This window comes from Tetrao urogallus (assembly GCF_951394365.1).
Source record: "Tetrao urogallus genome assembly, chromosome: 12".
Lineage (NCBI taxonomy): Eukaryota > Metazoa > Chordata > Aves > Galliformes > Phasianidae > Tetrao > Tetrao urogallus.
This window is the reverse complement of record NC_136825.1, coordinates 948,270-963,864: the sequence shown is the minus strand read 5'-3', so window position 1 is coordinate 963,864 and position 15,595 is coordinate 948,270. Positions and strand designations below refer to the sequence as shown.

The 15,595-nt window shown below is 43.2% G+C and overlaps 1 protein-coding gene across 1 annotated transcript in view; it reads left to right on the top strand.

The window, feature by feature from the left end:
* The window catches only part of NFAT5 (nuclear factor of activated T cells 5), a gene marked incomplete at both ends in the record, with an annotated part of 50,888 nt that overhangs the window by 10,698 nt on the left and 24,595 nt on the right, over positions 1-15,595 (top strand). Inside the window, one exon of the mRNA XM_079541457.1 lies at positions 4,995-5,120. Within this exon, the coding sequence (XP_079397583.1) occupies positions 4,995-5,120 (126 nt within the window). The remainder of the gene's footprint in view (positions 1-4,994; positions 5,121-15,595) is intronic.

The window sequence follows — 15,595 nt, the reverse complement described above, 5'->3', positions numbered from 1 at the left end:
TTGTGTGTTGAGTATTTAGAGCTGACGTAACACTCCCACCTCCCTTTCAGAACCCTTTGTGAACTGAGCTATTGTGGTGTTGTTTAGTGACTGGGTTTATTGTATGCAGCTATATTGTTTGTCATAGACTGGATTTGTGGGTAGAACCAGACTTCAAGTTAAAAATAAACAAACCAAAAACAACCAACAAAAACATGTGGGTTCTTCTGAAAGGATCAGAAGCTTTGACTTTTCAGATATAGCGTAGATTTTGGTTTTAGTGCCTTCTACAAACATTTCTGAAAGACCTCAATTGCGCACAGAGCTTCATTAAACAGCAGCTGACTTTGGAGTGGGGTGTGACAGCAGAGACCTTGCAATACAGGTTTAGCTCCAAACCCTACACTTCAGCATGAGTTGACGAGCATCACAAAATCTGTATGTGCACGGGCACTTTGAACCTGATTTTTTATGCTGCCTGGGGATGTATGCAGCATGGACACTGGTTTTGGTGGTTTAATTTTTTTCTCTTTCTCTCCAGTGTCCTTCATTTGCAGAGCATGTGTGCTCCACTGTACTTTCCTCACTTGCAGCCTCTACAGCTGGAGCTACTTGCATGTTTGTGTACTTCTAATTGTTTTTTAATTTAGTTCCATGTAAAAATCTCTTTGCCTGTTTGCTTGCTTGTTTTTTGATCAGCTCGGAGTACCTCATTAGAAGAGATTTCTGCTAGCATGCTGACAGCTGATTAGAAGAGAGCACCAAGGTTTGTCTAATCTCTGGTGTGACTGTCATGTGCTACAGCAAGGAAGTGGCTTCGGGAGAAGCAGCCAAATCTGCATGGGTATTAAACCATGTTGAGGAGAACTGTACTGGTGGGGATGAAGTGGATAGCCGTTCGGTGCGGGCAGCTTATTAAACACAAGGACTGTCTTTGCTCAGAAGGCCAAGGAAGTGGTAAGAGATTTCCAGTACATACCCTTAAAGGCAAAAAGCCTGTGGGAATGCTCTGTGTGCCCCCAGTGCACCGGCTGTGCCCCGTGCTGTCCTGCATGGCTGCTCTGCACGCAGGGCACTGCTGTCACTTTGGGATGGGGCTGAGATGGCCTGGCTGTGCTTTGGGAGTTGTGGTTCAGCTGCACCCAACAAGCCACCTCACAGAGCCTGGGGAGGAGATGAGTCCTCCTGCAGCGTCATGAACCAGTTCTGGCACAGTGAGAGCCAGCGAGGCACTGAATTGCTGGGATCACAACTCTTCGTCTGTATAGCTGGAACTTCTATGGGGATGTAACTGAGGAGTCATTCAAGGCTCATTCCATGTGAGTAGCTACAGAGAAGGCTTGCAGTTGCTGCATGTGAGGCAGTGCTGGCTCTGGGTGTGCTGGGTTTGCTGGGCTACAGCTGCGCCGATTGTTTTCAGCTCCTTTCATGAACTGTTTTGAGGAAACTGCTTCTTTCCTCTTCCCACCTTCCACTTACTTGAAGCAGGAGCATCTGTCCCCGTGTTAGCATTAGGCTCATATTTAATGAGAGAGCTTTTACCTGGCAGTGGTTTATCTTCTGACAATGGGGGCCTGCCCAAAAGGGGAATTGTCCTGTGTCACTGGGAGGTGAGCACACCAGTGATTTTTCTGTGGGACGTATCCAAAGCCGGGAGAGGAACGTTCAGTTCTGAGGGGGTTAGGCCGCCTCTAGCTGTATGCTCGCAGAGGATCTGAAATTTTGCAGGGCTGGTTATGGACTCGGGATCTTGGCTGTTGTTCTGGATGGCCACGTGAAGTGCAGTTTTCTGAGGTGGCAATGCTATTGGCAGCAACATCAAAGTTACGGGCAGCTGATTGCAGAGAGATTACAGTGCTGGGATAATTGGATAAAGGGCGGGTGAAGAAACTCGACGCTTAAAGTACTTGGTGTAAATCTGCCTGTCCCTGTGTGTCCTTGATTTCAGTACTAGAATGTGTGAAGCCTGGGCTCTCCTGGTGGGTCCCGGGAGATATTCTGAGGGGTGGGGGGGATTTGGGAGGTGGTTGTGAGTGGGGTGGGACAGCTGGCAGCGTGGCTGTGTGGGGATGGATGTGAGCGGCTCAGGGCTGCTGCTGAGCTGGGCTGGTGTGTCCGTCTTGTTTATGCTTCACAGCAAGAACAGTCCTGAAATGCAGGTTCCTCTTTTCCTATCTGGCATTAAAAAAAAACGTATTCAGGGAAAATGCTGGGTATACATGGAGCTGCTGGTAGGGAAGAACAGAAACTCGAGATCAATGGGTGCGTTCTCCAAAGGGATTTAAAACCAGCAGTAAATTAGGAGGCACTGGTGCTGCCAGCTCACTGCAGCCTGACTCCTTCATTCAGCACAGTGCCTGCTGAAAACAGCAATTCTGTTTACGTATTTTTCATGTTAATTTTTTAAAAATTATTTTTGCTTTCAAATGCAATGCTACATTTAGATAACTGCTTTTTCTTGTTGGTGTTTTCCGTGTGAATAATTGCAAAATTCTGGCAGAAGGAGCGTGTGTGTGTTAAAAAACAAATAAAAAACCCCACTCCACTACCAAAGAAACAACCAAAGGAAAACCAAACAGCAGCAGCAACGAGCTGATCAGTAAGAAAGGAGCCTGAGCTGTTTAAGTATGGCAGAGCATGGGGAGAAGCTGCATCCCCCGGGAAGAATCGGTTTCCTTGCAGTAAGGCTAATCTTTCTGGCATTTGTCAGTTTCTGCTTTAATGCTATTTATAGTGCAGCATATATAAACACTGGCCTGTGTTTAGGTGAAAACACAAAGTTTCATTTGAAGTCTGATGTGTTAGGAGCAGGTTTGATGTGGCAGGTTTCCTTAAAGGTACCCAAACCCTTTCAGATTCCCGAGGGAAGTTCTGCAGGGTGGTTCTCAATAATGCAGCTCCTGAGAGATGTGCGTTAGCTCACAAAGCTGTAGCTGTGCTGAGGAAAATCCAGGAGGTTCCCCTTAGCTTAGATGTGACGTTGGACTTGTTGGCGCAGTGTTCAGGTGTGGGGATAGCAGTTGGCTGCTGTGGGTGAGGCCGTTTTGAGTCGCTTGGTCTTTTAGCAATGAAGCATGAAATTAAAGGTTTGCTCTTAATGGTCTTGTGATCTTCGGGAATGTGCTTCAGTTTGAATGCCTGCTTTTCTCTATCATATTGTTAGAATTATTCACAAAGATGGTATTTGTGCTTGTTGTGGGTCATATTTGTGCTAAAATTATCTGTTCCGTGAGAAACTGCTTTGGGGCTTTTGGCTCTGAGCATCCCTTTAGAGCAGCGGATTTGACATGCCTTTGTCACTTCTGAGAATTAAAAATACATATTTTAAATAAGATGAAAGCTCGATCCCACCTAATTACTTAGCTGGAACGAGGCTTTGTAACTAACACCAATATCTTATGAGTCATGTTGGAATTATAACGATGAGCGGTCCTCTCAAGGAGGATGTCTGGGGAGGCAACAGTGAGAAGTGAAAATGAATGCATGTATTCTACATGCAGATAAAAATATACCCGGCAGCCTGTGGCTGTGGGGCTGCTGCTGCTCCCCTGCTGGGGGCTGCTGTGCACCGGGGGCAGCTGCACGGCTGCCGCTGCTGTGGGGCCTCTGTTGCTGCTGCAGCAATCTCGGCCTTTGGGTCAAGATCCTCATCCTGAAGACAGTCTGTGGTTCAGCAGGAAATGGACCCACGCACATCTCATGGCTTCCAAATGCCACATTTTATTTGGAGATGTTTTTGACATATTGACAGCTATTGCACTGGCCAAGCTTATAGGAGGCGTTCAACATGGAAATAAGTAAACGTTTTCTTTGAAAACTGCTTGGGATTTGTGGTTCATGGAAGCTTTCTCAGAATGTGGCATGACAACCAACCACCTCCTACAAATATGCACTGCTGGCTGCCTTTTTGTGCCTGCAGAGCTCGAGGTAGGCTTGGGAGCTTGAGTTACGCCAGCTGGGTTTTAAAAGGTGTGAAGGCATGTCTGTCCTCTGCTGGAACTTCGCTTCTGTGCATCAGGACTGACCTTGCAGGTCAAGGAGAACAGAGGGTGAAAAGCCCTGACATCGGTTGTAAGTGCGCTGCCAGGGTCTCTCGCTAACTCCTTCCTGTATGCAAGCTGATTTGAAGGTGTAATGAACCTTCCTGATAAGTTTTGGTGCCTTATGTTGCAAGTTCAGAAGCTGAGTGCCAGCGACAGCTTGCAGCAGTAACCGACTCCTGGCTGTCCTGCCTGGGCTTCACCTGTCTGCCCCGCTCAGACAGGCTGGGAAACAGGAGCACAGAGCCCCAGGGCCGTGCGTGCTCCCTTTGCAAGCCAGGGAGTGTAAAGACATCCATCCATCTCCATGCTGGGCACGTTCTTTGTGTCCTCCTGGAAAGGTGTACGTGCAGTGGTGTTGAGGTGGTGCTCCTGCACAGATCGGGGTGCTGGGTGCGATGCAGGGTCACCACCAGCGTTCTTGGTGGAGCTTGCTTTGCAGTGTCTGCAGCAGTTTACTGAGAAGTCTGAGGCAAGAAAAATGCTGCAAATAAATGGAAGTAAGGGATCTTAGATAACAGGAGCTGACACTTATTACATGGGAAGACCTTGCAGGATATTCTGGAGATGGTGATACTGAATTAGTCTCTTTCTTTGAAAGTCATTTGCACAGTTTGCAGAGTGCATGTTTGCCTTCAATGCTCGTGAATTTCTTGATACATGCTGTCATCTCTTTCATTCTAAACCAGTACAGCTTCAGTGGAAGTTCATGAATTATTTCTTTGTTGGAACAAATTTTAATCTTTTTGTCTTGGACTTGAGAATGTGTGTCCTCATGTTCCCATGGTGGGTTTGTTTTCCAAAGTAACTTTATTCTGCAATGCTGAGATCTCTATGTACTTAATGTAACTTCTTAGGGAGGTTCTGAAAATGTTGAGTCATTATTCATATCTCTTACACAAATACATTATCTTCTCTCTTACTGATCAGGAATATATTTTTAATTAAAACTTTTTCCTTTTCTCTGTCCAACAGAATCTGTCTATGATCTTCTCCCAAAGGAGCTGCAGTTACCACCTTCCAGAGAAACATCTGTAGCATCCATGAGCCAAACAAGTGGTGGTGAGGCAGGTTCGCCTCCTCCAGCTGTAGTTGCTGCTGGTAAGCATTCTCATTTATTCTGTTGCTTTGTTAAGGTTTGTAACGTTCTGGCCAACATGAACAGTGCTGGCAAAGTTTTGGTTGTAAAAGGCTTGTGGAGAAGTTTTGTGAAAACGTAGGAAATATAATCTAACAAACTAGGTGATTTAAATAATGAAGTGTGCTATGTCAGTAGTTGCTGTATTTCACATACAATTTATCTGTAAGAGATGTTATTGATTTTCCTATTCTGCTATTACTCAGAACAGCCCTCAGCTCCTGGCATGCACTCTGTCGTTAGAGGTACACGTACCTGTTTGAGTCCAAATGCTGACCAGCTGTAGAACTATGAATTCTGGTGAGGATTAAAAAAAAAAAAAAAAAAAGGAATGGAGATTGTTTGGGGCCATGGGAGTTCTCAGGCTATAGGGAGGAAGAAAGGTTGTGTTTTCTTTTCAGAGGCCTGGTGAGGAAGCTTAGTACTTAAACTCCATTCTGACATAGCTCTCTAGTGTAACGTATTATAAAATGCCCAAATGCATGAGAATGTGAAATATTAGTCAGGACAGCACATTTATAGCACTGATAAGTTACTTCTTTTTCTGTCAGCACGTAAAAATGAGGCACAACCTTTTTATCTTTTTCTTCTCTAGCTACTCCCATGTTTTAGACTTCAATCTAAAGACTCTGTCATTGGTCTTCATTAAAAATAAGGTCAGCATTTAAGGGCAAAGTTCTCATTTGTGAGGTTAGTCTTAGTGCTGGTTTGCATCTGGAATTCTTGTCAGTAACCGCTATAGATTACTGAACATCTGTGCAATGAGGAAAAAGGGGGAAAATGATAAATTTCATCATTGGATGAGGGCTGGTTGTTTGTTTTTCATAATTTGATCCCCACATCCATTACAGAGTCATGTTCCAATTTCCTGTTTGGCCTTAAGTTACCTGAGGAAAAATGTGTGTGTGTGAGATGAGGATTCTGATAGCTGCTTTAGTCTTTTTTCTCTCTACAAGTTCATATGCATTAAGTATTTATATGATAACGTTTACCACGTTTGCATGGCACAGGAATCTTGATGAGAAATTAAAGTGATTGTAGACTTGTTGGAAAAACTTTACAGCACTGCTCACCTGTCATGTTTCGCCAGACTTCTTCAGAGAGAACCTGTGGATTTAACTGTGCACAGTGGAACTTCAGTAATCGCATTGAAGAAAAATATGTTTTTATTAACTATCTTGAAAGAATTTGTTATTTTTGTAGCAGTTATTCAAAAATAATCTGGGCATATATTTCTAAAATCAAGGTACTTAAAGATCAGTTTTGTTCAAAGATACAGCAGCGACCAAATCCTGTAGCGACACAGATCTTAACAAAAAACCCACAAACCCTGTTACACTCTAAATCCACAGACAGACACAAACTGCTAATTAATTCTGTTTCTAACAGAGAAATCTTAAACACTTGAGGTGAATGGAACTAAAGGTCTGTTTCCTTCAGGTATTTAGTGTCTGCTAACAGCCAGTCCAGCTCCTCTAAAAAAACCAAGAACGTGTTAGCTATCTTGGGGTTAAACTGCAGCAAGATTTTATTCAATGAAAAACTGCAAAGAGTACTGTGGAGATTTATTTGCAAACACTGAAAGGAGGACATTTACTCATTCAATTAAGAACACTTCTCAATGTCAGAGGTATAGAAGTTTCACAAAGACTTTGAGCTGATCCCACTGCCAACAGAAGAGGTTTTCATCCGAGTGCTGCTGAGGGACCTGCTTCAGCCAAGAGCCGGGGCTGCACAGTGCCTTTGGTGGCGCGAGGGGAGGAGTAAGATGAGGAGGAAGGAGCAGTGAGAAAAGGTGGCTGTCGCTTTGTGGTAGTTTACACTGTTTGCTGAGCTCTGGCTCTGGAGGCCTTCCATCTGTGTTGTGACGAGACAGTTAAGTATCTGAGTGCCATTCAGCTTTGGATCGGAAGCACCAAGTACAAGAAACTACAGTCCTCCTCGTTGCTGGGAAAAAAAATTAAGAAAACAGAGCAGAGGCTGGTTTTGTTTTCATTGGTTATGTCACTTTCCACCACAGTGAGGACAAGAACAATTGAATCTTGCTCTTTTCTAAACATATGATTGTGATGACCAGGATAATTCCACAGCCGGTTGTGCTGCGTGCACATGTGAGCAGAGATAAGCCCCTGCCCAAAGCAGCGTGGCTGCTGCCTTTAAAGGCCTCCGCGCACACTCAGCCTCAGAATTCTGGCCACTGAATGTTACCAGATATTTTTAAGGTGTTAATGGGTATTCTGTCCTCCACCGTGTCGTGATAAGTGCATCTTAGATAGCTGTTTACTTGGAGGCGGGTCTGTGGACAATGATCCAAAATATAGGCACAGCACCGAGCTGAAAGGACGGCCCCAGCTCCTTCTCCTCCTGTCAGGAGGAAGGGGAAAATGCTCCATATGCATCATGGATGGAGTGGTGCTTGGTAATTCCTGTAAGTCTGATGCCAAGTCTCATTCCTCTTTGAAGCTGGGGACAAATTTTAGGAACAGAGAAAGCGCGTGTACCAAAGTTGTAGGTGAAGGAAGAAGCAAGAAGGGGGAGCTTACACTTTCCTCAGCCACATCAGAGTCAGTCCCCCCTCCCCCAGATTCCTTCTGGTGCTGCCTGCCTTTGGTTCCTCCTCCAAGCTGCTTTGAGCTCAGCTCTTCTGAGGCAGGCTGGGGCCTGCAGCTGCCCTGGAGCCGTGCATTGCCCAGCGTTTAGCTGCCTTTCGGAATCCCAGGAGTGCTTTTGCTTTTCAATGGGGTTGTCTGTGTGTTTCTTCTGCAGCCAAACCTCATCTTTCTCAGCAGAATCGAGCACAGGTGTTTCAGCTGCACTCTTGCCATAGGTGTGCCACGTTTCTACGTACATGGGTGTATTGGGTCCTGCTGCTTTCACTAATTGCTTTACGATTGCTATAGTGTCTTTGAATTACTACTGCGTTACCAAGCCCTGCCTCTTGTTATAATGAGAAGTCTAGCTGGGCTTTAATTTCTTAACAGGAAAGAAGAAGGAAATCAGCCTGGGCTTTATATATGTCTGTCTGTACAGGAAAACATGAGTCTAAAATTTACTGTTAAACACCACGATTGGCTCTCGTTTGTGTATTTCATGTCCTTAATAGCATTTTCAGGTAGTTGCCACTGTACAGATGATAGGATGAGGAGGAGAAATGTCTTTGGCTTGTGGCATAGACCTGTTTGTTCTGAAATCTTTCCCTGCTTAGTGCCTCTCTTTGTCGTCGTTTTTGTCAGCCCTTACTTGTTCTAAAACTTCGCCGTTTTTTGGAAGTGACAGAGAAATGATGATTAGTCTCCATAGTGCTGTAGGTTATTCTCATTTATCTCTTTTCAAACCAGGCCTTCTTTTAAGAAGTTCTGCTCGCACACTGTGTGGAAGTCTATCACAGATGTCCTTTTGATAATGAGAGGATTGTGCTGTCAGGAACGGTCCTATGCGATGAAAGTTTTTTACTACTCCTGTAGTAGGTAATATAGTTTGTTCTCTGCTTCTCAAAACACAGCAAGGTAGTACATGCCTGAAACTCGGCTTGCTCAAGGCTTTTCTGTCAGGCACTATTCTGGGGGATTTCGTTCCATGAAAATATTGTGATGGAGGTAGATCTGTTGCTGCAGTGAACAACTTGGTTTTTTTGGAGGAGCAGGATGGTTTTAGCTGCGATGGCCTTTCAGGAACAGACTTCTAGTTTTTCCATTTTGAAATTTGTCTTGCAATTTACAGAACAGCTTTACAAGTACTAAAATGGAATGTTGCTGATTGGATTCATTAACTTGTTAATAAATGTGTATCTGATATTCGTTAATCTAGACAAAAGTGCTATTACCCACTCTCTCAGTAACGATCAGGCAAGTATAATTTAATAGAACTCTAGGATTTTGAGCTGCTATGTTCACAACCTTAGCTGCTATCTCAAGCTTCTAAGTCTGTTAGACCTCTGGAAAGCAGAAAGGAGAGAAGGGATCTGATTTTCACCCCTATAAAGCATTCTCTGGCTTGTTATTTGCATCGCAGGTGTCTTTGTTCAGGGCATAGGATTTTGCCTGGTATGCAGTACCATAAATACATTGAACATGAATCATTGTGCAGACTCTTGAAGTACATGAAGGTGTCATGCTGAGAGATGTTACTGTAAGCTGTGCCTGGAGATGTCTTGCATGAAAGAAGCGTGGCTGAAGCTTTACCAGTGCCTTCTGCACAGTGTTAGGCTCCGGCTGTAAGGAGGGATGCTTGATTCTTTTCACTTGCTTGTAGAGGTTGACCAGTTTTTTCCTGTTGGTCAAGATGTACTGAGGAAGTGCTTCAATGCTTAAAATACCAACTGCTAATTTAAGTCCTTCCTCAAAGGTGTCTTTCTCGTTAGTAGATCAGTTCCTTGTTCTTGTCTTTTGGGGTTGGTTCACAAGTATTTCCAGCCGTGTACTTTAAACAAGCACTGCATATTCATTCTTTATTTCCAGAGACAGGAATGTTCAAACCTTCACAGCCCTCGTTGAGAAAACTGTTCCATCTTCTTATCATCTGCTCCTTCTTCTGTAATGGAGTTCGGAAGGAGCTTCTTCAGCTACTTGATGCTCTCTTATGCTGCTGTGCATTTACCACGGAGGCCAATATATCCTTCCGTATTTTCGTATTGCTCCTCAGGGTAGTGTCTTCTTTCCTGCATCGTGTCACTCTGGCAGGTTTGAGTTCTCATCTGAAACTGAATTCCCCACAAGGAGTGGTGGTGGTGTAAGAAGAGGGATTTTTTTTTGCCTTTGAGATGTGTGTACTGAACTCTTTTGTATCTTCATGTTCAGATACAGTTTATCTATTACCTATTGAATTTTTCTGCCTCCCATGTTTCTTATGCTTATATCCTAGAGGTTTATGTTCGGAATGACAAAATTTTACCTTTCAGTGTCAATCTTATACTCCTCTTTAAATAAAGGGATAAACTACTTGTCCCCAACAGGAGTAACTCAGCTTTTTGGATCAAAGAGCTGTTATCTTGCTTTAAGCATTTCTGGTCATTTTAATTATGAAAATAAAGCTTTGCTTCTCAGATGCTACTGTAGCAAAATAGATAAATATTTGGATTACCTGTGGGCAGACACTGAGTTCTAAGGATATGGGTCATTTTCCCCTGCAAAGATAAGGCTTTTTGCATCATTTCCAAACTGAAGATTCTAATACTTCAAAATGAAGATTTGTTTTATTTTTGAATAGTTAGTCGAGCTTCTTAATTTAGATTCTTATTGCAAATATTTTCTCACTTTGTCATCCTTCCTGGTGTCAGTAGTCAGTTTTTCCTGTTGATTCAGAAATAATTACCAGAAATTTCAAAGAATTTCAAGGAGATCGGTGCCACTACTGGGCTTATGACTACACGCTGTAAACAAATTATCAGAAAAAGAAAGCTGCTTCTTTGTAGTTGATCTCCAATGCCTGTAAAAACTTCCATTTCTTTGTAGGCTTTTCCCTTCCCTTCCCACCGCTCCCAGCTGAGGTGCCTTCCTGTAGCCCCCAGGAGGATGCCTTCAGGGATGTCTGTCCACGCTGTGCTTCTTTCAGTTGTGGCAAGCACTTCTTTCTTGCAGGATGAGACCAAGGCAGGTGCTCTATAAACACATCTTTGCTGTGGTAGCAGAGCAGCACAGGACGCTCACTTGGCAGCACTGAGGCTTTGAGCTGTGCCTGCGAGCTGTGGGTCCCTCAGGGCAGACTGCTGAATGTCTGTGCCCAGGAGACACCAAAGGAGAAGATTCTTGCCTTATGGAAACCAGTTGGGTGCTCTCTAGCTTCAGTGAGAGCAGTGTAGCTGTGTGGGCTGGTCTGTGCACTGAGCACACGTCTGCCACACCGCGTGGAGCAGAGCTCTCTGATAACTGCATGTGAAGGATCACGGAGACTTGTTCTAGATCTTTTTTCTAAATTTGCTTCATTTTCAGTTTTCCCGAATCTTACACAGCCAACAGATCCCACTTTTCCAGTGCTGCCCAGTCAGACGCAAACTGCTTCTACCATTCTGAGAGATTTTTGACGACAAACTCTTGCATTAAATGGCTCTCGTTTTTACATCAAAAAAGGCTTGAGGGTTGCTTGTTCCTCAATTAATAATGGATAACCGAGTCAGAGAAGGTAAAAAGAGAGCATCCTCAGTGTACTCTAATTCAGGCACTTGCTGTAAGAGCCTTGAAGACTTCCTGAAGGCCAAGAGGAATTCCTAATTCGTTGGGAAAAAACCAACCGTGGACCTAAAGAACGAAAGAGGCAGATTCTTAACTTGAGAGGCGCTTTGTGGGACCCACGATGTGCTGTGCAGGCCTGTCTTCAGGCCACAGGGAGTTGAGGGGAGCTTGGAGAGCAGCTGAGGGCCTGGAGTTCTGCCTTGCCTGGCAGGAGCTGAGCTGGGCCTGAGCCACTAACAACAGTGCTGCTGGGATGCCCGAACTGGAGTGTGAATGTAATGGTGGATGTCACTGATAATGAAAGCTGATTGATTGATGTATTTACCCAAAGTATAATGCACTGCTTGGTTCAGCATGTGAATGTAAGGGGAATTTACACTGTTGGGCTTAACGTAAATTAAATTAACCTACTTATCTTGAATCTGAGTGTTTTTTAATAACTGGTGAATTGGATTGCTTTATTATATTTGCTGGGATGCTAGTTTTTTTTCTCTATTAATACACTTAACTTGCATTCTAGCTTCGCCATTCAGAGACAGGCATCGAGTGGTGGGTTGTGTGACAGTGTCTGTCAATAGTGAAGACAAATAGTGCCAGAGACACTTAACCCATCCAATCTCACCCAGGGTATAGGTCGGTCTTGTTTTCAGACTTCTTCATAAGTCTCTTTTCTTTCTTTCCTTTTCTTCTTTTTTCCTTTTTTTCCTTTTTTTTTTTTTTTTCCCATTTTTTTTTTTGTTTTTGTTTCTAAATAGTGGGTTAATACTGATTTGAAACTAAACTCTTTTTGGAAAAGTTGTTGACTTTACATCAGTAATACAAGAACAAGAAAAGTAGAAACCCAAGTTTGGCATGTGAGGTATCGAAAGCAGGTTTGCAGCCACTTTGCAAGTTCTGTTTTTTACCTGAAAGCCTTTGGCAACACAAAGGTTGATGCTGGAAATTTTGCACGTAGTATCCTTGTTTTTGGACTGACACTTCCTCCAGTGTTAGGTAGTTCTATGAATAAACAAGTTTTACAAAAACATGACATGTTAGATAAATTAACAAATTTAATAAAAGAGTATACTTTGCACATTAAACTTATACGTGACCCTAACCTCATTCTATGTGAGGAGTTTTCATTTCTGTGCTTAATTGTTTCCTGGAATACAATAGTGGATCACATGGGATGCAGGCTAGAAAAAGGTGAGTCCTTTAATGGCTCTGTGCTCGTCCTGGCTGTTCACGTACAGGTGGCAGAAACACTTCTAGAAACAAAAATATCTCCTCTGGAACTTCCAGGCTGAGAAATGATTTGCGTTGCACTCTAGCCATGATGGAAGGAAAAGGTGTCATTAAGGCACTTCGTTCTGGAAGGTTTGGTAACCCTTGTATTGGATGCTATCTGTAGATTGGGCTGAACAAGGATTTCAGGGTTGGCTTCTGGCTCCACGTGAATTTTATCCAAAGACAAGTCTCCTCAATGCCAAGAAGTGATTTTTTATTTTTTCTCCCTTTCAGACATTTTTTAAAAGGCTGAATGCCTTGTTTGCCTTCCCAAGATAATAAGATATAGAAATATATGCCATTGCCTTAGCTGGCAATTCAGGAGGTAATACATTTTCTTTTACAATAGCTTGTTATGGAAAAGAAAAAGACTGCGCTGATCTGCTCATGGGGATGCTCTTTGCTACATGTTCCCTTACTCTCTGATATTTAACAAGCCTGTGATTTTTAGCAGCATGCATTTGTGCCACATGCGTGTTGCATCCCTTCTTTCACTGCCTGCTTTTTGATTTCAGACAGAGCTTGAATTATTCAGTCTCTTGGTTGTGAATATGATTTTGTTGGCTTCCCCAAAGTAAGGTAAATGTTTGGGACCAGTAGGCCCCTATTTTAGGCTTTCTGGAGAGCAGATGCAAAATGGAACAACTCAAATTGCTTTGAAATTTAGTCCTTCTAGGAGCAGTGCAGAGTTATGGGTTGTCTTTACTTGCATTCTGAGCTCTGGCACTGATCAGTTTATTAGCTCTTGATTCCTTTCTGCCTTTCATTTACATGTTTCAGAATTATTGATTGGTGTACAAGTTCTGCTGTCCAAAACAGAAGCAGAAGCTCCTTCCGCTGAACTGTTTGCTATCACTTTACCTGAGAGAAAAAAAACAGACATGTAAGACAAATTCTGGACTACTTATTTCAGCTGTCTCACGTGGCATGGAGATGGCAGTCAGGAGCTTCAGGAGGTTTAGTGCCAGCAGTGCTCGAGGTTGCTCTAACGTGGCAGTAGTTCTCTCTCACACTCTATTAATTCAAGACCAAGCCTTGTGAAGCTGGTGCATGTTTCATTTACAGTACTGTGGCCTCGTACTTGCCATAATGTGCACTTGGCTTCTATTCCGTGTTGTTGCTCTGAAAGCAATTCTTACTTTGAAAATATGTTAAAATATCATACTCAGTCTTAAATTTCCAGATGTGCATGCTCGTTGAAACTACATGTTTGTCATTGCAAGCACTGTTAAACTGCAAGTGAAAGAGCCTCCTGTAACTATTTCCTACTGTGTCCAAGGAAAGTAAAGCTCAAATAAAAGAAATGCTTGAACTGGGCAAGGCGTGTTTGTTTCCACTGTCACCTGAGCGACCGCTGACCAGGTATAGCTGTCAGACTGAATGCCTGATGGTTGTATTTTGTTTGTTCTCTGCATACTGGGGAAAGCTTCCTTCCTTAAAAAGTGGAAGTGCAAAATGTTCACACCTCCCCAAGCAGTGCCAGGCGAGACTGAATGACCACAAACTGTAGGAAAAGTTGTTTTTTGAACGTAGCATATTCAACCAAGAGACCCCCTATGGGTGTCAGATACGCATGTGTAGTCACAGGCTTCAGAATAAACTAATGTAACAGAGGGAGCCACGTGAAAGATGCAATATTGTGTTTGTTGTAGTAACTTTTGTGGATTCTTAGTTGGTTGATCTCATTTATTTGTTTACTGGCTCAAGGGAAAATGAGTTGGCTAAAGGCCTGCCTGTGAGAAAAAACAAATACTGACAATTGAACACAGTTTGTATAACTTAAAATGTTCATAGAATTACTAATTCATCCCCCTAAACGTATTTTAAATTTTGGCTATTCTAACATAGCTGGCTTGTTTAATTGGCTTCGGTGTTTGTCATTCTTTCTTACATGTTTTAGCTGTTTCAGTAGGGACAGCGCTGGCCTGTACATGCTTTTACACGTGCATGTTTCTGGATGGTAGTGGCATTCATTTGAGAATATGGATGGCTGAAGACAGAGGTTTTCTTGCCATTATTTTTCATCTCGATGCTTATGTGTACATAATTTAATTTTATTGGTGCACTGGGATGTGTCTGACACATGGAGGAGAATATAACCAATGTGTGAAGGACATTTTGTTTCTTTCCTTCCTTCCTCAGGGCAAAACACATGCACTCAAACACATACATGTTTTTTAACTTTAGGAAAAAAAGATGGAGAAGAAACTGCATTGGGAACTTGGCAGAAATAACTGTAGTAACTTAAATGTTTCTTACTGCTGCATCCTAAAATAATGAAAGTGTTAGCAGTTAGTTTAGCTTCATAGTGAAAAGTATTTCGTTTAGTGATTTTACAAAAAATTCTTTAAGAAACTGAAGGCAAAATGCAACTTGCATTTCTGGATTTACAGTGAGGCGCTCAGCGCAACGCAGGGCTGTGAGTGAAGTGTGACAGATGTCCCCATAGGCCTTCTAAAAAGGCCCTTCCAGAACTTCTCCAGTACTTATTGCAAAAAAAGCCATCCTTGGTACCAAGCTCCCTATAGAGGAGCAAAAGCCTTTTGATCCTAGAGCCCTGCTGCCTGGTTCAGTGCTCGTAATTATTTAATCCGTGGAACCATGGAATGTCCTGAGTTGGAAGGGACCCACGGGGAACACTGAGTCCAATTGCTGGCTCCGCACAGCAGCACCTGGAAATCAAACCACGTTTCCGAAAGCATTTGTCAAAGTCTTTGTGAGGGGCAGGAAAGCCTGAGCTCTGCGTACGCTGCATCGTAACACGCGCTGTGCTCAGCTTCAGCTGTTTAAAAAGAGCAGAAGCCATTTTTTACATAGGGGAGATGCTGCTGTTCAGCAGCCCGGCCCAGCATCGCTGCGCTCCACGTATTCTGTTTGCAAACACAGCACGTATTTCTGTTTCCTTGAGTGCATAAAGGAGGAATAGAAACGAATTCTATTTTAACAAAACAAAGGAAGCATCACAAATAGCAACAATCTCAACTCAAAGTGGCTGCAAATCA